The sequence below is a fragment of the Pelobates fuscus genome, chromosome 3, assembly GCF_036172605.1.
Source record: "Pelobates fuscus isolate aPelFus1 chromosome 3, aPelFus1.pri, whole genome shotgun sequence".
Taxonomy (NCBI): domain Eukaryota; kingdom Metazoa; phylum Chordata; class Amphibia; order Anura; family Pelobatidae; genus Pelobates; species Pelobates fuscus.
Window position 1 is genome coordinate 72,342,771 of NC_086319.1, and position 23,690 is coordinate 72,366,460.

Here is a 23,690-nt window from a genome sequence, read left to right on the forward strand (position 1 = left end):
CACTGCCAATGACCAAGCCGCAGCCACACATCTGGAATCCGGCTAAGACTCTCCCGTTTGTGCCAGCAGTTAAGCGGGGCAACCCTGCCTCAGCAGCCATCCCATGATGGACTAACTCTATTTCAGTACATCACCAGACTGCTACCGTTCTAACTTTGATAGGCTGACAATAGTTATATGTCTAGTTATATGTTTCACAGTTATAATATTGATTTTACAACCTCTTTGACTGTACCCTAACATTAGATACAATGTCGGATGACATAATTCCCCCCATCCACTGGCTCGAGGGTAACACCTCTTAACACCCCCCCCCCCCACCCTAAGACCTTGCAACAGTACCAACGTGCCACCATACGGGTGCTAGCCTCTTAAGCGCATAGGCTCACACTTAAGCGCATAGGCCCTTACTCACACCAGGCCAAGAGGCATACGGCCCACACTGCCTATACACTACAAAACCTAAGCCAACTTACTCTCTCATCGGAGGCAATGGGCCAAGAGGGCAACACAGCAGGCTATACTACATCCCTTTTTTTTTTTTTTATCGCAGATACTCAAGCATAATAGCCTGTAGCTCAACTTTACACTATAAAAAAAATGTGCTGTGAATTTACTGCCATGCCGTTGTTTATGTTATATTGAATTATATGTGCTTGCCTCTGCTGTTGTGGCAGCGCAAGCGATGATGTTATACCATGCACGACTAAAATAAAAAAAATAAAAAAAAAAATTGCTAAATGGAGTCAACAATAGCCAAGCAAATCAGCTATTTTTGTCTAAATTTTGCATTTCAGGTTTTAATAGTAAATGCAAAATGGAGGCAACAATTGTTGATTTGAGAGCATTTTCCAGCTTATCTACAGGCAGTTAATTTGGCCTCAGTTTTCCAATTTGAATTTGCAAAGATTTTGTGTGCTTAGAAGTAGGGGTGCCCAAAAGGTAGATCCCCAGATGTTTGATAACGACAACTTCCATGATGCCTTGTCCAAAGGCGGCTCTCTAATTAGACCTTGCATGGTCTGGGACCTCATGGCCACCTAAATAGCCTTAGCCAGACTGACATGTTGGGTCTTCGGTCTATGGCCGAGGGCCCGACACATGAGAGGGCCAGGCGGCTTGCCTAATATGCCACTGGGAGCGAAGCCCCTCCGCTCAGTCTGCCCTGGGGGAGAGAGCCCAGTTCCTGTCTGCAGCTCCGCTGGGGGAGGAGCTGCAGACTGAGGTGTCTCACGATCTCCAGCAAACCAAAGGGTTGCCGCAGCAATGCTCTGACTGGAGTTGCAAGACTTACCACGTGCTCTACAGCTCTGCACCCGGTGGAGCTGCAAACCAGATAGGGAGCCCACCGGACCACCAGGGATTGAGCCAGCCCACCGGATCACCAGGGAATCAATTTACTAAAAAAGCCCCTGTATATCCTGTCACACTCAATCTACCACATAAAGCCTTCCAATCCTGCCCTCCAACTGTGCAACACTCACCCCAAACCATAGACGTGCACAGCCTATTGTATAAGGGTGTCCACCCTAAAGCACAAACACACGGCGTGTATATATATATATATATATATATATATATATATACACACACATATACATATACATACACACACACATATACTGCTGTGTGTGTGTGTGAGGGTGCTGTGTGTAGGTGCTGTGTGTGTGTGTAGGTGCTGTGTGTGTGTAGGTGTGTGTGTGTGTAGGTGTGTGTGTGTGTGTGAAGGCGCTGTGTGTGTGAAGGCGCTGTGTGTGTGTGCAGGCGCTGTGTGTGTGTGTGCGGGCGCTGTGTGTTTAAGGGCGCTGTGTGTGTGAGGGCGCTGTGTGTGTGAGGGCGCTGTGTGTGTGTGTGGGCGCTGTGTGTGTGTGTAGGTGCTGTGTGTATAAGGACGCTGTGTGTGTGAGGGCGCTGTGTGTGTGAGGGCGCTGTGTGTGTGTGGGCGCTGTGTGTGTGTGTAGGTGCTGTGTGTGCAGGCGCTGTGTGTGTGTGAAGGCGCTGTGTGTGAAGGCGCTGTGTGTGTGTGGGCGCTGTGTGTGTGTGCAGGTGCTGTGTGTGTGTGCAGGCGCTGTGTGTGTGTGAAGGCGCTGTGTGTGTGTGTGTGTGTGTGTGGGAGCGCTGTGTGTGTAAGGGTGCTGTGTGTGGAAGGGTGCTGTATGTGTGTGTAAGGGTGATGTATGTGTGTGTAAGGGTGCTGTATGTGTGTGGGTGATGTTAGTGTGTGTGTGTGTGTATGTAAGGTGTGTGTAAGGGTGCTGTTAGTGTGTGTGTGTGTAAGGGTGCTGTTAGTGTGTGTGTGTGTGTGTGTGTGTGAGGAGGCTGTGTGTGTAAGGGTGCTGTTAGTGTGTGCTGTGTGTGTGTATGTGTAAGGGTGCTGTGTGTGTAAGGGTGCTGTTAGTGTGTGTGTGTATGTGTGTGTGTGGGTGCTGTGTGTGTAAGGGTGATGTATGTGTGTGTATGTGCTGTTTGTGTGTAATGTGTGGGGTGGGGAGGCCGTTTAGTTACATCCCCCCTCCCTTCTTACCTTTTGTAGGGAGGGGGGACCGTGCTGCTGCCATCCCTGGTGGTTCAGTGGTGAGTGAACTCTAGCTTCACAGGGGGCTAGAGTTCACTCTTGCAAGATCTGAGCGTTGCCGAGGTAACCGCGGCAACACTCCGACCTCGCGAGAGGAACCCGACGGAGCAGCTGGCAAGAGTTCCCCGGGTCCTCTCATGCCTCCCTCCATGCTGCTGTGTGTCGGTGAGGGAGATCTCTGATCTCCCTCACTGGCCCATGGAGGGAGGCACATAGCGCGTGCCGAGGGGATTAGGGTGTGCCCAGGCACACCCGGCACACCCCGTGCGCACGCCAATGCCCCAAACCCTGTCACACATAGGTAGACAATGCCAGACACACTCAGAAATACACACAACGGCACTTATCTATACACGACTGGAAGGCTATGTACAGTGGCGTACACATGACCCATGGGGCCCCAGTGCGAAAATTGATCCGTGGGCCCCCCCCCACGCTTACTCTGCGCGGGCCGGGGCCGCAACACATGGTGGCGGGCACCTGGTCGCAGGGGTTGCAGGGCTGCGACTCCTGCGACCGCGGTATGTACGCCAGTGCATGCAGATGCACATACACTTAAAGGACCACCACAGACACCCAGATCACATCAGCTCAATGAAGTGGTCTGGGTGCCAGGTCCCTCTAGTTTTAACCCTGCAGCAGAAAACATAGCAGTTTCAGAGAAACTGCTATATTTTACTGAGGGTTAATCCAGCCTCTGGTGGCTGTCTCATTGACAGCCGCTAGAGGAGCTTCCGCGATTCTCACTGTGAAAATCGCAGTGAGAAGACACTGAACGTCCATAGGAAAGCAGTGAGTAATGCTTTCCTATGGGCGGTTTGAATGCGCGCTCATCTCTTGCCGCGGATGCGCATTCGGAGCTGAGAGGCGGAGGGATCCCCAGCGCCAAGGGAGTCCGGCGCTAGAGAAAGGTAAGTGCTGAAGACACACAAACACACTCTCACGAACAGATGCATACACACTATCTAACAGACACACATTTAATGACAGAGACACACTCAGCGACAAACATACATACACACTCACTTACAAAACATACACTCTCACTGACAAACACACACTCACTAACAGACATCAGACAGACTCACACAAACACACTCAGTAACAGACACACACAGTAACACAGTCACTGACACTCACTAGCAGACACACACATTAACACACACACACACTAACACACTCACACTCTAACACTAACACACACACACACACTAACACACACACACACTAACACACTCACACACACACACACTCACACTAACACACACACACACTAACACACACACTAACACACACTCACACACACTCACACACACTAACACACACTAGCACACTCACCCACTCACACACACACACTAACACACACTCACACACACACACACTAACACACACACTTTTTTTTTTTAATTCTTTATTTTTGTCGTGTCATGTATCTCCAACATTTACTCAAAGCTACACCAGCTTCTGAGAGCAATTTACAATATTCAACAGAATAACAGGTGGACACAGCACAAATTTTTAGTTTATAACAAAGAAAGGAAGGAACAATAAAGGAATACGACTCAGTCAGTCAATGTTGAGTTGGATAGCATGTAGCTTTCCATGCATGGTCAGGACCAAAGTCCTTTATGTCAGGTATAGGCATTCCCACCTCCAATGTTAAACTTTTACTTAAGACTTAAGAAGAGGCTTCTAGACCCTGGGAAAGGCCCGGAACATCGTCAGGGTAGATTTTGATACTATACAGTCAGAGTTCCCGCCCATACGATATACATGTAACTCGTCATCACGTGCCTGTCAGTTGCCGTTGTCCAAGGTGACCGCTGCTGACAGTGAGGTGGTATATAGTGCGACCGGCGCGGCAGTCATGCCGAGTTACCAGTCTGCATCAATGCCCAACTTACGTATGGATTACATTGCTCGTCCAACCGCGTCTCCGGATCTGATACAGGTGTAACATTAACTCCACCTCCCATGGAGAGTCCAGGGGGAGGGGTGTAAGAAACAAGAAAGATAAGAAACTTAACACAAAGAAAAAGACGAGACTAAGAAAGGTGGAAAAATATAGTAATGTGAGAGAGAGAAATGAGAAGTAGAGCAGCTGTCTAAAAAATAGAGAGCAAGTTAGACGGAGGGAGAGGGAGGGGGAGGGAGACAAAGAAAAGAAAAGGAAGGAAAAAGGAAGAGGGGGCGGAGGGGGGCTTCCTGCGCGAGATCCCGCCTACTGACACCAGAGAAGATGCCGTCAAGCTCAACCCGAGCCCATTGGACTACTGTCCCATGGCTCCCAAATCTTTTGAAACGAACCTACTGTCCCTCGTACTCTTGCAGTCAAGTCGTCCATGATTCTACACTCTCTAATCCTAGACGTCACTCCGTAAAAATCGGGGCCTTCCGGGGAAAGCCACGCGGTCGCTATAGCCCGGCGTGCGCTCAGGGTTATCTTGTGCGCCAATGTTTGTTCCCTCCTGGTCCAGCCCTCCAGAGACCTATTCAGCAGGTACACCCAAGGGTCCATACGCAGGGGTCTGTTGAACGTCTGCCTCAGGAGGTCCTCTACCGACCTCCAGAAGTCGGTGAGTTTTGGACATTCCCACCACATATGGATATAGGTGCCCTGGTAACCGCAACCCCGCCAGCAGTCATCGTTGACCAACTTGCGCATGCGATACAGTTGAACAGGCGTGGTATACCACTGCAGCATGGTCTTCCACGCCTGTTCTTGGAGTGTGACACAAATCGAGACGGTGGCATTCGCCTCCCAGATCTCCCTCCACTCCAAACCCTCCAATACCTCGCCCAGATCCGTTTCCCATCGCTCAGTATAATTTAAGTTACCCCATTCACTGGTTTCCGTGCTTAAGTGTGCGTACAGAAGCGTAATCATACCCTTGGGGGTGGTCCCAGTGGAGCAAAGCCTTTCATAAAAGGAACACACACACTTTTAAAAAAAAATGTAATCCCCACAGCCTCCTTACCTGTGGGAGAACTGAGGGGATTCCCTGGGGTCCAGTGGTGTCACCCGGCGGGCAGGCTCCCCTGAGTGCTTCCTCTTCAGCTCCCTTGCGCGCCGTGTAGGGATGCCGGTGCCGGAAGATGACGTCATCTTCCGGCTCCGGCATCAGTGCGGTGCGCGAGGAAGCTGAAGAGGAAGCACTCAGGGGACAATGCTCCCTTGCGTGCCCGCCAGCCGGGTGACAGCAGGGCCAGCCTCGGCAGGGCCAGCCCTACGTACATACCGTGTCGCAGGGCGGCCGGGCCCCCTGGTGGGCCGGGCGCGGTCGCAGCCGCGACCCCTGCGACCCTGGTATGTATGCCACGGGCTATGTAACCATACCCCGTAGTCGTGTATAAATGATTAGCATAATTGCTAATTAAATTTGTTTATTGAAAATGTATTTAGTTTGCCTTAATGCCATAACTACAGCCAGAGAGCTCACAACGCAACGGCACAGGGAGCCGCGACACTGGCACTGCAAGCCTGAATACAGAGACTAGCTCTCTGTTTTCAGCTCTGCAAGCTTGTATTTCAATACAATACAAAGGCATGCAAAGCATTATGGCAGTTGTAGTTCTACAACATCTGGGGAGTCTATCTGGTTTGAGTAGAGAATAAACTCCATAATCGCACATACAAATGGGGTTTGTTCGCTAAACAATGAATTGTAGTGAATTGATATCTGAATAGCAAAATGAAGGTGAAAAAATAGCCACACAGTGAGTGACTATAGCTGAATTTTAGAATGTGCCATTTTAAAACATTTAATTGTTTAACTCACTGCAATTCAATATTTAGTGAACAAACCCCATGATATTTAGCTCTCTGCAAAAAAAAAAATATATATATATAAAAAAGAAAAATACACTTTCTTTGCCCCACCCCCCTCCTCAGATTACATCACTTCTCTGCTTGTAAAGTGGGTTACGTCACTCCCTTTGCATTAATCTTAATCAGGTTCCCAACGTCAGGCACTCTTCATGAAGCAAGAATGGGGATAGATGACTGTGTGCAAGCTTGTCAATGAAAAAAAAAAGAAATAGCTGGATTATTATTATTATTATTTTTTTTTTTTTTACTATGTCACTATAATGCATTCTTTTAAAGAGAAATAAATATCCTTCAGTGATCCAGTCCTGAAATGCTAAGGTATGATGTTATTTGTCACTCAGCCCAAAAAGTCAGATTTTTTGAAAACTTTGCCAGAAGAGGGAGAGAGAGAGAGAGAGAGAGAGAGAAAGCAAATAATTCTCCCAGCTGCTTCCTGTCTACAGTGTCTGTGTAAATGTAGATAAATGTGAGGATTTTCTGTAAATCTCTCTCCTGTTTGCTAAATCTGTCAGTCACTCTTAAAATCAGAGCAGATAGCGCCTACCCAAATGGAACAAAGTCCACTTTATTGAAATGTACTGCTCTGAACAATCTGCCTGGAAGTATTACTATTATTTTTTATTTCTTGTTATCACAGCTAACACTTTCATTCTCAGACCCTGCACTTATAAGAAGCAATGGAAAAAAACAACAACAGTCTTTCAACACAAATATTTAAGTGCTACTTTTGTGATATCTTAAAGGTAACTCCCTTTCTTGTTTAATCTATGTTCTACTGTTTTACTTAATTTTTAAAATAATGTTATGCTTGTTTTGTCTGTTTTGTCTGTTTTTTATTTTTTTTATGTTTTTTTTTTTTTGCGTTCACTCCAGCTGTCAAATAGCTTTGGATCTGACAGTAAGAAAAATGCTGATTGTGCAGTTTGTTGGTGAAGTCTGCACATTTTTTTTTTTTTTTTTGGGTATTTCTCAATTCTATAAAATGTAAATGTTAGCAAATATTGCCTATAGCTATATACTTTAAACTTATTAGGATAGTTTGCAGATGTAACTACTTTATGTTATGACAACAAACATGTATATTATGCAGTAACAGGAGCTGATAGCCAATGACATACTGAGCTATTTTATTCAGACATTGATTGTACTGCAGTTGTGTTAATACACCTGTCAAAATACTAACAATGTGCACACCTTGATAGTAAAAGTAAAGAGATAGATAATGCTAGATCATGATTTTCTATGAATTACTAGAATCCACATACTTTATCAGTTTGATTTCAAACTTTATTTAGATAAGGGGACTTTTGCAACAAATGGCATGAATTCATGGTGTTTGTGGGGTCTATTCACTAAACAGTGATTTATGCTGAATTAAGTAGAAACTTGTAAACTTAAGGACAATATATAAAAGTTTATAAAAAAAAAACAAACTAAAATTAACTTTAATATTGCAAGTTAGTTATCAAAGCACAACAAGGCAAGTTGAGTAAATAAACAAACAAACCCCAAAGTGTGAAAAATAATAAACATATAATCAGATAAAGCAAAGCATATTTTCAGTGAAATATTACAGCATTCATCAATAAATTGCCCAAATCGGATCATTTACATTTCCTCAATGGATAGAAAATTCAGATATTTAATGCTACACACCACTACATCAGGTCATTAATCCAGCATCACTTCTATAACATTAATGCTAGATTTAACAATCTCTGCATTCCACGTTTTCAAGGGTTAACGTATTATGTAACATCCGCCAAAGGGTTTTAATTTACTTTTTTTTTTTATCTTTTTTAATTGAAAACATTTTAAGAATGATTTATATGACCTTTCTTCTGGTTGTTGGAAATGTTTCAAGTTTCCTTTCTGAGCAGAAAAAAAAAGTAAAGGATTTTTTAGTTTTTTTTTTTTCTTGAAGGCTGATGCGATTTTAACTTTTCTTCTACTGGAAATGTGTTTAAGCTATTGGATCAGACACTTGTATACACTTTAGGCCCAGTTCATAAAACATGGAATTGGAACTCATTATTAGTAATGTATGTCAGTGACTGTTCCATCCTGCATACAGTTGCCAGTGTACCATGTTTGGTTCATTTCCTGATCCAAATTAGATGATGTGAAATGGGAAATATCTTTCTAATTCTGCAAATGTATTTGAAGAAGGCCAATTGTTCTGTTAATCTTTTTAGTGCAAATAATGGGGGTACACTAAGAAGCGCTACAGTAAAACACGCAAAAGTACCATAGGACAGGGTTGTATACACAAACGGGTTTATTCGAAAGACTCTGAATATTAGCAAATTGAATCTGGATGTTAACGTTTAGCCAACAATATCAGATCTGGAAACGTTATTTAACACAGCTTCGATATTTTAGTCTGAATTTTACCAATTGGACGTAAACCCGCTATCATTCAGAGGGGATAAACTCAAAAGAATCATTCTCACCAAAACATTATTGAGGTAAACTCATGTAAGTTCTAGTGAGCTGAGAACCATCCTGTAACATTTAGACTAAAATGACGCAGTTGAAATAAAGAGCTTTATTGCCTTGAAATTTTATTGATTGACATTGTTTATTAAGAAATCTAAATGGATATTTATTATAATCAAAAAATGGCTTACTCTATACCGTATAAATAGTGCCATTAGTTACTTAGTTGTGTTAAACTGTATAAATGTACAATGTATGCTAATTGTTTTGTATGTTGACTGCTATAAATTGAATCCAAACTCCACACTACTTTTATAGTTTACTTTTTTTTAACTAGTCACATTGCCTAATGCTAATGGTTGTCATAATTATTTGTATTTTGTTCTAGCGGCAATTTTATCCCTCTGTCTCAATGACATATGAATGATTCTCCTTTATCCGTCAGCTCAGTGCATCTGTAGAACGTGCTGGTATCTTTTAAAATAAATAAATAGACATAATTAATTTGTACAAAAATTAAGCCAATTAAATTGAGTTGATTTACATTCAAATCAAATGTGACATGCAAGTATAAAGTATGTGTGCCCTGAGAAAAAGTGTGCCTTATCGCTAACCAGTCTCTGCGTTTTCAGAATTGTATTGAGAAACTGATTTGAGAAGATTGATAAAATAATACTTTATCTGTTTTCTTTGGCAGGTTAAGATTCACACAATGTCCTACATTCATCTCTTCTACCTGGCTCTGTGTCTACTTACCTTAAGCCATTCTGTAGCTGCTGGTCCAGAGACTCTTTGCGGAGCTGAGTTAGTGGATGCTCTACAGTTCGTATGTGGAGACCGGGGCTTCTATTTCAGTAAGTTCCGTTATTTTTTTCTTTTAATGTTTTTTGGTTTTTTTGCTGTATTTGTTAGCTAGGCCGTAATACACATGGTGTATTGGGCAAGTAGGTTTACTAAAAAGTTGGATAATTTAAAGCAAGAGAACAATCTTGAAGTGTGTGTATAAAATCATATTTATAGTCTGGAGTTGGTTGAATCTCCTAAATCCTCATCACCTGTATAGAGGCTTTCGAGACGATTGAGTGGTAGGGAAATATACGTCATAGTTACACCAGTTTGTCTGTTGCTTAATGATAAGATTAATCTGAAATTAAGCATGAAAATTCATTTAAACTTAGAGTACAAAGCCACAAGGCTTTATTGAGTACGCACAAAATAATTACCGGTTGGGTCTGTAAAAATATTGGTGCAAATAAAAAACTACTGGTCATCATTTAGAGGTGGATCTCAAAAATCGAAGGGCTATAACTCCTTTTTAGTAAAAAGAAATATATGAAGACATGATCAGTAGTGAAATGTGTATAGAAACAACCAGAGGGGAGTGAGAGGGGAACGAAGAAGAAAAAAATGAAGGAGATCAGGAAATTCCAGGTAAAAACCTGTGCTCATGGAGAATATTTCAACACCGAGTGAGACATTTGCATTAGATTGCCGGGAACTTGGTGCAAATAGTTGATTTATGAGTAAGCATGAAAACATGTTGCAATTGTCTCACGTGATGGACTTGAGCTACTATGCTTTGTCCTTAGTTTACTACGGTAATGGGACCACCTCTGTGGCTGGTTCCTATATAGCACAAAAATATGATGAGATGGAAGGGAGTCCTCAGAGCAAAGTCTTTCAAGGTTTCATAAAGTATTTACCCACAATACATGCTGCATAGAAAGGGATTAAACTGTTTCACTGATGATGGGAATCTACCATATATACCTATTGGAGGAGCAGTGGTGTCTCTAATTATAGAGAGCCTGGAAGGAAGTCAGACAACGGTCAACTTTCTTAAATCTACATCTAACTGTAGAAGTGAAAGTAGGCTAAATTTTCACCATGAAATGTTTGATTGCCAGAAAAATCCATATGTGTAAAATAGGGAGGACCTTAAATTCTATTCAAAAGTTGTTCAATGCATTTGAAGCTGTTGGGTGACTCATTTCAACAACCTCTGCAGATGCAAAGTGTACCAGCTTCCCTTCTGGTTTACTTTTAACCCCTTAAGGACCAAACTTCTGGAATAAAGGGGAATCGTGACATGTCACACATGTCATGTGTCATTAAGGGGTTAAAAGTATACAATATCTAAAACTCTGATTAAGGTTAATAATTTAAAAAAGTTGTTGGCATTTGTATTCTGTAGTATATGGTGCTAAACGCCAACTTATGTCCCGGTATCAGTGGTAAGAGAATTTCTGTTTCAGGTCAGGAATGTGTGTCATAAATTCTTTAATACAGACGTGGTGGTGTATCAATGGGTTGGATGGAACCAAGTGTGAATCTCACCTAATGCAAGGAATTATTGCCATGGGATTGCTTATGTTGAATTTCTTTTATACATATTTTAGTCCTTCAAAAACAAAGTGTCAGCGCTATATATGATAACCTTGCATTTAGGCAATCTGTTAAAAAAAATGTATAGATTTTTTATAGATTGCCTAAATGTAAGGTTATCATATATAGCGCTGACACTTTGTTTTTGAATGATATCTGGGTAAAGATTTTTAAGGAACTTTATTTTGTGTTTAGCTGCTTAAGTATGCTATTATTATAAGAATTTTAATTTACTACGATTGCGCTCTCCTGTTCATATCAGTTTGTATATTTTAGTCCTTATTGTCTACAGACATTTTTACGTTATTTTGTAGATGGTTAAAAGTTATTGATGTGAAGTTATTGGATCAGAGCTTTTTTCCCCCCCAAATTGGTGTTTCCGAATACTTACACTATCTTGATCGCGCAGTGCTCCATCTTTGGATTATCGGCCTCTGGTTCCTTTATCAACGATTCTGATGCCAGACGCTGAATCTTTGTGTTTTTTTATGACGCAGTGTTAATGCATCAATGCCAATGGTGCAGATTACATAAAATTACATCATTTGCAACACCCTATCATATTCTGGGTTAATGGAATATCAGCTAATTAGTCACATGCCATAATCATCTATACCTAGTCAGAGCTTTCAGAGACCTGTGCCCTATCATCGTCTGTAATATCCCAGGAGTGCATTCTGTATTATCCTCCGGTATTCTGATTTGTGACTTTGACTTTTTTGAATATTCTGATCTCTGGTATCCTGACCTTAGATTGTTTACTTGTATCGTCGCTATTCTATATTCCTTTGACCTTGGCTTTATCGCTGACTATTCTTATGCTATTTTACATTAAGTCCCGCCACCTCTAAGGACCGGTAATATGTACTGTCCTTAGAACTACTATATATATGCTTGTTGCTTCTGTGTACTGTCATGACAGTAAGAGTTTTTCACATCAAAATATCGCGCTGTGACATCTAATGACTTAAAATTGCAATAGTCTCAGTTTTGCTTACAACTATCTTATACACATTGCATAACTCTCTTCGAAATGCTGTAAAAAACAGCTGACGTTGCAAAGTTAAGTCTTTCTTCACGTTCCATTTGAAACACACATGAACATTGCTCTTTCTGGTTCTCGGAGCAGTAGCATTATAAAGCAATATATAGCCTTCTTTACTATAGCTCAAAGCTGCCTCCCTCTGGTACATTTTTTTTATTTCATGAAATTGCTACCACTTTGGACACATGTTAAACTCCAAGCAAGTTCTTTACGTAAAATACACAGAAACGTAAAGGAACACTTAAAGAGAAACTCCAGTGCCAGGAAAACAATCCATTTTCCTGGCACTGCAGGTCCCCTCTCCCTCCCACCCCCCAATCCCCGGTTGCTGAAGGTGTGAAAACCCCTTCAGTTACTTACCAGAGGCAGCGACATGTCCCACGTCGCTGCTTCTTCCTCTGCCGCCGCTCCTCCCAGTGATTGCGTCGGTCGGTGGCGAGACTGATCCCGCCCACCAGCCGGGGAGACCTAATGCGCATGCGCATTAGAGCTCCCCATAGGAAAGCATTGAAAATGCTTTCCCATGGGGAATTGAGCGATGCTGGAGGTCCTCACACAGCGTGAGGACATCCAGCGACGCTCTAGCACAGGTTTTCTGTGCTATGATGCAGGAAGTGCCCTCTAGTGGCTGTCTAGTAGATAACCACTAGAGGTGGAGTTAACCCTGCAAGGTAATTATTGCAGTTTATAAAAACTGCAATAATTACAGTTGCAGGGTTAAGAGTAGTGGGAGATGGGAGTAGTGGGAGATGGGCAGAAGTGGTCTGGGTGCCTGGAGTGTCCGTTTAAAGCACTTTAGATGTGTCATCTTTTTTTCATTTCACAAAAAGTTCAGATTTAATCAGAAATTGGTGTATTTACACACTACTGGCTGTCAATCAGCAAACAGGTTCTGCTACTTCCTTGTTTGATTAGCTCACTGGAGCTAAACTCGAGAGGCAGCAGTTTCTCAGAGAACCTGCCTTGCAAAGGTTTCTCATTAAGATGCACTGGGAAGTCTGTGATTGGACAGCCACAGAGAGTATTGGCTAGGTAAGAAGCAGGGACTATGATATAAAGAAGCTATAGCTGGGCTGTTTTTTGGTTTTTTTTTCCTATACATTTTACAAACAAGGTATCTCAGTGTGCTGGGTCATATAAACACAGGAGGAGAATTAGTATCATTATAAGAATAAATGACATTATTGTAGATAATATATAGTATCCTCCAACAATTAGTGCATTCTTTATACACACCTGTTTGAGTTGTAAGAGTGGTTGTGGCAAGGGAAAACCAGGCATCATATTAAATACAATTATACTTTGTTTAGTTCTTTTTAAGTAAATATCTAAAGAGACAATCTATAATTCTTACAATAACCTTACTGCATTTTATGTATCTACCGCTAGGGGAGCTATTGCTACATGTTGCAAGGAGACGCTGTGTTTTAATTGTAATCACTCGTAGCTGCATGTATAATTGTCTTTCATCTCTCATCATACCACAACATTATAAACCATTTTCTCAGTTTAATGGCCAATATGAGATTATTACTCCAGGCCATATTCCCTTTCCCAATAAACAGCCCTGTATACCCAAATTCCAGGTAAAGATGTCCAACTGCAAGACAAGATACAAAGCAGCAGATCTGAATACAATTAATATGCTCCATGTCGACATATCAAAGTCGAATGTCAAAGTCGAATGTTACAGAGTCCTCGTGTCTAGTATGCTGTAAATATCAAAGATCCAACTAATCTTTAGATTGACAAGATAATGCTGACTTATCTTTGCAACTGTGCATTTTGATAGAGCACGATCTTTCTTGTTTTGCGGCTGCTTAGCATAAGATCTAAGGTTGGAGTTATATTTAGTCAGCAGTTTGTCATTGGTATGTGTAATTTTAAATTGAGTAATTCAGAGCAAGACTGAAATTGCCAGTGAATATTTACGTTGAATAATTCCAACGAAATCTAGTTTGGATCTTATAATACTGTATGTATGTTATAAATAATAATAATAACAACAACAAATAATTATTATTATTACTCTTGTCAGCATTTATATAGCAGTAACTTATTCCGAAGCGCTTTGCAACACTTTAAAGAGGGAAATTGATAAGGTCCTTGCTCGAACAAGCTTCCGATCTAGAGGATGAGGGGTGCAAAAACACAATAAGAGAGGCAGTATAGAGAAGAGGAACCAAGTGACAGGGTGGTAAAGTAGCAGAATTGGAATGTGAGTTTGAAATGGAGAATTGATTCACTAATTATAGGGACAGTCCAGTCACCATAACAACGTCATCCAATGCTGATCTGCAGATCCTCAAGGCCGCATCTGACTTCTGAATCTCAGGAAGCAGGGAGTTCGACCGGGCAGAGGCTCTGCTGAAATATTTAGAGTGGTCATCTGCTGCTCTAAGCCAATCAGTAGCTCCCTATTGATTAAAAGGAAACGTACCTGCCTGGCACCACTCCGCACTTCCTGAAACTGAGATTCAGAAGCCGGATGCCGCATGGGGGACCTGCAGATCGTGGCTGGAGGCACCCTTTTAGGTTAAGCCATTAAAGTATGGTTTAACCCCTTAAGGTAAGAGTGCGCCCAGAGGCCTCCTGGCACCATAACTACTTAATTTAGATGAAATTGTTATGGTAACCGAAGTGTCCCTTTCAGTTGAGAGAGCAGGATAAAGGTTTGAGAAATGACAATTGCCATGCCATAGCAATTGATTAAATGCTCCCACAAGGAAATGTGTTGAAAAATTGATGATAGCATACCTCCTGACTTAACAATTTTTATTCCCATTCAATAAATTCAGATTTTACCATATATAAATTTCACTTTTTCATTGTCAGCCTCAGAACGCATAAAACAAAATGTATGCACATTTAGACATGTAGATTGTGAGAGCACTTTGAATAATTACTTTATTTTCATATAATTTAGACCTTAACTTTCTTGTCACTCTATGCAAAATGTACCATTTTTTTTTATTTTTGTTAAATTTAATCTTTTAGCCAAATAAATACTCATTGTATTGGTTGGCCAAGTTTATATTTCCTGAAAAAATTCATGGCTGAAAACGTATGGGCAGTAAAAATGCTTTGAATTTAAGAAAAGAAAAAGCTTCTGAGAATTTGCATGACATATCACATCTGTTCATTGAAAAACGTAATGCTGTGTTTCTCTTGACTGTGAATGTATTTATCTGCGTTTGCACTTCGAAATCTGACAGTTCACATGGGAAGCTTAAATTATGAATCATTCCTGATGGGTTCACATAGAGGACTCTCTTTTTGTGCATGGTTTGATGAAGCACCTGCGCATCTCCAGAATGCATTATGTTTCATCCATTTGAATACGGTATCATGTCATTTCTCTGTGGTCCTTTCGAATTACTTTTAAATAGATTCAGGGGAATAGTTGAATTTTTTTTTTTTTCACGTTATAGTCTGACACCTATTCCAACAACTTCCACTCCCTCTGTTACATGTTGAATAGAAATAATATCTAATTTAATTTATAAAGCGACAGTACAGCTCATGAAGATAGTTCAAAGTGCAGTAGTAGCAGTCACTAGATTTATTTTTTTTATATTTTTTTTAAGCAGAGTCTTTAAAGGGACAGTCACCATACTAGTAAAACTCATTATATTGCAAGAAGTCTTTGGTAATAATCTTCTGGCTTTTTGTCAAACCATTTTGAAGCCGTCTAACAGAAAATGTTCTCTCACCGGCACCCAAGTCAACCCTTTTACAGCTCACTCTCTTCCACTACTCCCAGCACTCTCAGACTATCATTAAGCTTGGACAGAAAAAAATGAATTATAAATTCTACCTTTAAGAGGAGCCAGGCTTTGACTGCGTAGAAATTCCCACATTTCTAGTTATTTGTTAGATTACTCAAAAGCAGCTTAACAGAAAACTGGGTGACAACAACAACTAATGAATCGTTGCACCATAACTACTACAATGTGCGCTAGAGCTTATGGTACTTTGAGGGCCTCTTTAAATCCCATGTTAGATGTAGATTAGTTTTCACACAATACATTAGGTCATTTAGAATGTAGAAAACAAAAAGTGTTAGGTGATCTTGAGAAGAAGACAAATAGTTTGCAGAGTAGAGATCAGTTGTAATGGCTATGAACATGATTAATGATTATATATGGCTACATAACTGTTTAATGAGAGCTAGACTCCCCTTGATGATGTTTCATATCCCTACCCTTGTTTTTTCTTTACTTTTTCCAAAAGACTTATGAATGACAGTAACTCGCTGAGACACAATTTTAAAAGTTTTATGCATGACGCACAGTTATGAAAAACAGAAACAATTTATAGAACATTCCATTTGTTTTGCCATATTAAAAGATTTTGGAAAATTATGAATCTTTAAATATCTGCTTTAGAATTATTCAGTTGATTTAGCGCCTCAACCTTTTTGTACCTGGAATGCATAGATCCGCTTCAGCTGTATTTTATCTTCTCTTTGTAGCTGACCGCTGAACCCAAGCCTGTATCTTGGATAATCTGAATCAAAGCCATTGCTGTAAAGCCATTGCAGTGCCCCTTGTAACTGTGGACACTAGTATATGTTGCTGATTAGTGGAACTGACTGTTATGTGTTTGTATTGATCACTTCTTTTCTTGCCATGCTTAGGCCCAGTTGGCCTTCACTTCCCCTGAATTAACAAACTCAAAGACTCCATCCTATTGTGCCTCAGTTTATCACAAAATGAGAATATTTGACCAGTGACTTCACCTCTAAATTCAGTGAAATCAACCCTTGTTTATTGTTTTATAAGTTTTATAGTTGTGAAATTAACTTTTCAATTAGTCATTCTTAACCCACATTCATCAGTGAGCTGTGATTTTACTGGTTGTCCTTCCTTACTGAACTTTTGGTAGGTACTAACCACTGCATACACGGAACACCACACCAGACTTTTCGGTTTTTTTATGCCCCGACCCAGTCATCTAGCAATCACTATTTGGTCCTTGTCAAAGTCACTTAGATCTTTTTGCTTACCCATTTACCCTGCTTCCAACACATGAAATTCAAGAAATGGGTGCTACCTAAAATATCACACCCTTTGACTGTAGCCATGGTAACATTATAATCAATGTTATTCAGTTCACCTTTTAGTGGTTTTAATGTTGTGGCTGATCAGTGTATGTGACACGAGGATCCTTTCTTAAACATTGTCGTATATACCACCAGTGACCACTGGGTGCGAAAGACAGAAAGTTTCATATTTCAGATGATACTTCATTGAGCCTTGTGCTCCTTACTGGAGATAAGGGTTCTGGTTGAGGTACATATTGAAGGACCAGCCTATCATTGTCTACAGCAGGGATAGGCAGCCTTCGGCACTCCAGATGTTGGGGACAACATCCTCCATAATGCTCTTACACCCATAATGCTGGCAAAGCATCCTGGGAAATCTAGTCCAAAACATCTCCAGTGCCGAAGGTTGCCTATGCCTGGTCTACAGCATCATTTGTGTAAGGTCCTTTTGCTTTTATTTTTATTTTTTGTGCTGCAACATAGCTTCTATTTTGTATCAAGACCTATATTTTCTCAAACCTCATTTCAATATCTCAAAAATCTGAAATCATATAGTCCCCTTAATATACGAATATCAGCAGTGGTATTCGTCTTCCTTCTTTTTAAATTACAAAAAACATAATTCTCTGCTATGGGTGGTGGGGGGAGGGGGTGGTGGTTATAGGCAAAGTACAAGACTGGATATGGAAGGAAGCAAGTCTAATTAAAAGGAAACAAAAGCTAGTTACATTATTAAACATTTTTGATAGTCCCAATAAAGGAAATGCTATAAAAATAGTGAAATTTCAAAAATGTATGCTGTATAGAAAGAGGACAAATCTGTGCCATTAAATGTGGGCAAGGAAGGAGTTTGGAAATGTGTACATTTTGTTATTACAATTCACATGGCAACAGTCAGTCATTCAGGGTTGCCAGGAACCAACCAAAAAACAGCAGGGAGTTTTCCTTCATTGACATTCTACCAGGCGAAAGTTCCATTTTGAATTTTTCATGACTTCAAAAATGAGTGCTAAACTTGCCCAAGTTATCTGTGCACTTTTAGAAGCTCACCAGTAAAGCCCCCACAAAATCTGTCTCAAAGGTTGTTTTAATTTGGCCACAGAAAATGGAATACACCTTATACGGTCTTGTGTGGTTCAGTTTAGTTTTAGATCTGATGGACAGGGTTAATGCATCGGATTAAATTTCTTCCATTTTTAACGTGTTTGCTAAATTGAGCGGAAAATTTTGCAAAAAAATAATGACATAATGTAATCATTTAAACCACTGTCAGATTTATTCAGATTTAACACATTGTTTAGTTTTTCATTGGCAAACATAATTTAAAGAAGCACTTGGCAGGCCCTGTAGTGATTATTGGCATGAATATGCATTGCCTTTCCCTAAGTCTAAAATACTGAGAAATACATTTGAATTACTCGAATCCTGGCAAATTATTTGAAGTCAATGAATGAAACTTTTTGCACATAGTCATGTACCTAGGACTGACATAATTAATAGCTGATTGAGCCCTCAGGCCAATGTATGCAGCTGACAGAGACCACACAGTTTTTTTTTAATTAAAATCACTTGTCTTTATTTTTTTTAAAGATTCTTTATTTTTAATTTTCAAGTATCACATGAACGTTTGTACAGAAAAAAGAAATTGGTTATGTGAATAACAACAATAATAGGGTACGACATTGGATTGTTTGCATACATATCTGGCATTTTGAAATCACTTGTCTTTATGATCATACACATTGAACAAATGCATAGTCAGTGAATTTAGTAAAAAAAAATTAAAAAAAAATTAATATGTCAACTGCTCAAACAGCACATGTTGGTTTTCAATAACTTTGAGCTGGTCTTAGAATTCCCTTAACACTTGTCGCTAATCGGTTCAGAAACATATACAGTAAATATATCCAGATGTATGCAAAAGTTTGAGCACCCTTGAGAAAATAATATGTCTTGTTGATTTTCTAAATAATAAGTTAACATTCCCCGCTAGCTTGAGTCCCAACAACCCTGGACTGCTTTCCCTATACAGGACTCACTTGCCATGCGGCATTGCAGACGACACCGGACCAGGCGACATAGCAGAAGAACACTACACTGAAATGTACTCTGCCTGTCTTGCTAGCACTAGCGTGCTAGCAAGACAGCTACTTAACATGAAATCTTTCACTCTGCCGAACACACTCTGCCCGGGACTCCACCACTCAGAGACCTCCCTCCACTATCGCTACACAATCATCTTGCTCACTGTAGGCGCACTCATGATTAGCAATCCATACCTGATGCTAGCTTACATAGCCTGAATACCCACCACTCACATAACGATCACATAACCATGTATGCATCGACTAGCTACTCTACAAAAGTTCCACTCAATTATCACAAGCCTGTTACCTTTCACAAAAATGTAATGTGCTGATAACTCTGCCATGATATTGTATGCCACTGAATAGCTTGTACTCGCTGTCGTGGCGCTACAAGCTTGTCTGTAATATTGTGCTCAAGGAAAAATAAAGAATTTAAAAAAAAAAAGTTAACATTCCCCTTTTCAGGAAAAAAACCTAAAACCTACATATTTCTGCATATTTTAACGCACAGTTGCAATTTATATGTCAAATTTATCTGATTGGAAAACTAAAACAGTGAAAGTGACATATGCGAATGTTTTGGCACCTATCAGTTTGTACTTAGTAAGACCATCTTTGTCGGTAATTACAACCTCCAAATGGTTCTTGTAGCTAGAGGTGTTGCTAGGCAGCAAAAAATACTAGAAAATTCAGCGAAAGGGTACATTTTATGGCCGCATCAATATATATTGATTTAAAGTGGCTCTGTCACCTCAAACCTACGAGTTACCTCTTCCTGGAGGCATGCCTGCAGGATGATTGGCCAATCCAATGCTCCTTGTAGAGGGAACAAAGGCGCATGCGCAGCATATGGCGATGCACCTACAATTCATCCATAGAAAAAATTATTGTATTCACTGATACTCTATAGCCTACCGGGGCAGCACTATGCATGCACATGTGACATCGTGATGTGTTATCGTATGAGCGCCAGGAAGTAAGATTCCCAACTCTGATACCCAGAGGGCCTGGAGCTGTGGCTTGAAGCCATGTTTCCAAGCCTTCAAATTATTGAAATAAAGGGTTTTGGGCAGTAGCACAGGGTGGCCAGCTTTGATGACACTGCAACAACTTCAGTGAGAAGAAGTTGTTAAAGTGCCTCAAGTGTTCCTGACAAAGCATTAGGGGAGGTGTAATCCACAACATCTGGAGTGCCGTAGGTTGCCTACCCCTGGCCATAGATTAAGGTGTGTGTGTATAAGCACCAATTATGTCTAGATAGGAATAGGCACCATTTATGTCCACATATGTTCCTCAAATGTATAGTTGGCCCAGCAAATTGTCTGCCTGTATTTTCTGATAACATGCTGCATTCATCTTGCGATCAATTTTCACAAGGCTCCCTGTGCTTACACCCCCTCGCCCCTCCCCCCCCCCAAAAACATCAGTGAGCCACCACTATACTTCACAGTGAGAATGGTTTTCTTTTCACTATAGGCTTTATAGGTTTTTCTTTGTATCTCAAGCAATTCCTATGGCAGTTGTGGCTGAAACCTTTGTTGGTTTACCTGACCTTGGCTTGATATCAAGAGACCCCGAGTTTTCCACTTTGTAATAAATGATTGAACAGTACTGATTGCCATTTTCAAGGCTTTGGATTTCTTTTTATATCCTTTTCCATCTTTATAAAGTTCCATTACCTTGTTACGCAGGTCTTTTGACGGTTATTTTCTGCTCCCCATGGCTCAGTATCTAGCCTGCTCAGTACATCCATATGAGAGCTAACAAACATATCGACTATTTATACACCAACACTAATTGCAATATAAAAAGCCACAGGTGTGGGAAATTAATCTTTAATTGCCATTTTAACCTGTGTGTGTCACCTTGTGTGTCTGTTACAAGGCAAAACATTCAAGGGTATGTGAACTTTTGATCAGGGCCATTTGGGTAATTTATGTTATCATTATGATTTAAAAAGGAACCAAACAACTATGTGATAATAAATGGCTTCATGTGATCACTATCCTTCAATAGATTACATCTTTTTGCATGATCAGTCATATTTAAAAAAAATCAATGCCACATTTTCACAATTTGTGCTAGGGTATGCAAACTTTTGAGCACAACTGTACATATTAAGGAAAAGCAGGCTTGAATTTTAAAAGGGATGGGATTGGCCAAAACACTGTTGATCACAGTTGGACTATTGGAACAAAAAAGAGACATCTGGAGTCGAGATGACATATCGTTGAATGAGTGTGGGGCAAAACTATTCCCCACTTCCAAGAGCAGAAAAGATTACTCCAAGACCCTATGTCCAACCTGGAGACTCCAGGCCAAACCAGTTCCTAATCGGAGTGCTCTCTCTCGAGGACTTAATTTCATGATCCACGATCTAACCACAGGCAAACAAAATCTTTCACGCTCATTTCAAGCTCATTTGATATCATGTTCTACATTTTTGGAACTGAAATCAATATTGAAAATATATCTATATATATAAATGTATACATATATATTACCTTATATAATAAGCATATTAGAAATTAAGCAAATAAGGAATGAAAGCTAGTATTGCATCTTTTTGTGTAAGTTACAGTAATGTTTTTAGTGATTACCAAGAAATGCAATATAGCAATTATAAAACTACCAGCATTGAAGTTGGAAAACCAGCTGGAATCAAAGTGATGGTTTCTCTTTCCAATTTTTATTAAAGATATTTCATATTGTTTATATATAAATTAATTTACCTTGGCCTATGTTACTTCTTTCCTAGAAAAATCTCTGCTTCCTAGGACCGAACATCGTTGGCCAACAAAAATATAAGATTATACTTTTGTGATTGCTTTGATTGAGCATACGTTCACCTAGGACTCGTAGGATTTGTAGTTCGGCTCAGCTTTAGACGTTTATTTTGACTGCTTTTCCTGACATTTGCGTGTAAGAAAACATTAAAATAGTGGCAATCTTTAAAGTACAAGTTGGCTAAATTCCAGACGATCATATCATAACCTTTATAGGATCTTGCTTCCAGTAACTCTGTTTCCTAGTATGATTTGAGCAGACATGTATGGTGCAGTGAGAAAGAACAATGTTTTAAGTTCACAGCAAGTCGCAGTTGTGGAACTGCTAGCTCAGTTACCCTATGACTAGCAGGGCATTTATTTGGGATAACAGATGACCTCTAAGTTAATTATGAAATCAAGATTTATTTGGAAATCTGCTTCTTTGAAAAATGTCCTCCTTCAAAGCGTGAGGTTGTCCAGAGTTGTGTGAATTGAGAAAGCGCATTTAGTGCGAACAATGGCACCACACCCAGACCATTTCAATGAAATGAACTGCCTTTAGTGTCCTTTAATATAGATTTCCACCTACTGCTTAGTTGCAGATTGAGTTGTGGATAGCTGTCAGCAGTTAGTTGTGTAGTGCTTATGGTGCATCGTGACATGCTGAGAGCTCTAGGCTAGCCCTCTAACAGCGATATAAGATGACTATTGTTGTACGCTCATTCTCTCACTTCCAAATCCCCACATTTTCTTTCTTTTCAATTCTTTTTTTGTATCAATCTTCCAATTTTAACAAATATCATGTTGTTTGTATTCATAAGCCGCTTGCCAGAATCAGAATTAGTTAAATAGCTCAAGTTTATTCTGTTGATCTTGACCGGTTCAACATTTGAACACAATACACTTCTCCACCCATGTTTATTCTTCCCGATAATCTAAAAAAACTATGAAATATCTGTATTTGGTTAAAAATAATCATTTTACTATATTCATTATTTATTCCGACAGTATGCATGTTTACAGTTAAAGGTTACATTGTTTAATGCCTGTAAAAAATGTAAATCTAAAATCCATTCTTTTTCGCATTGATGTTTCTTTAACTTCTTAAAGTTTGGTATCTGATTTTTAATAGAGTTTGTCAAATTAAAGTTTAGCACAAATTTGGAATTCACCTCCAATCTGCATGGTATTATAAAGGACTAACATCACAGCTGTGTCAAAAAGAACATCGAAAACCTGTTATATTTCATTTGGCAAAAGTAAAAAGCCAATTCTAGATGTTTATACTGATAAAAACATCACAAACATTAGACAAAATAGACATTTACTTGGAAAAGCATTATTTATATTCTTAACGTTAGGATTTTGTTTTTTATAATGCCTACATTCTCTCCCCAAGTTAGACCATGACTTATCCTTAGCCAGATTTCTTTATTTTCAATATTTTTTGTTTCCTTCTAAAGCCATTGCAGCCCATCTGTCTAAGTCAGTGCTTCTTAACCTTATTTACCATAC

General features: G+C 40.0%; 1 protein-coding gene across 2 annotated transcripts in view; it reads left to right on the forward strand.

Moving 5' to 3' along the window:
• The first annotated feature begins 6,611 nt into the window (after positions 1 to 6,611).
• IGF1 (insulin like growth factor 1) overlaps positions 6,612 to 23,690 on the forward strand; it is a 101,982-nt gene continuing 84,903 nt past the window's right edge. Inside the window, exons 1-3 of one of the 2 annotated variants that reach the window (XM_063445180.1) lie at positions 6,612 to 6,722; positions 7,061 to 7,147; positions 9,541 to 9,697. In XM_063445180.1, coding sequence (XP_063301250.1) covers positions 7,082 to 7,147; positions 9,541 to 9,697 — 223 coding nt within the window. In that variant the 5' untranslated portion in view covers positions 6,612 to 6,722; positions 7,061 to 7,081. Of the gene's footprint in view, positions 6,723 to 6,858; positions 7,148 to 9,540; positions 9,698 to 23,690 lie in introns of those variants that run through there. The other variant, XM_063445179.1, reaches the window with a different exon arrangement.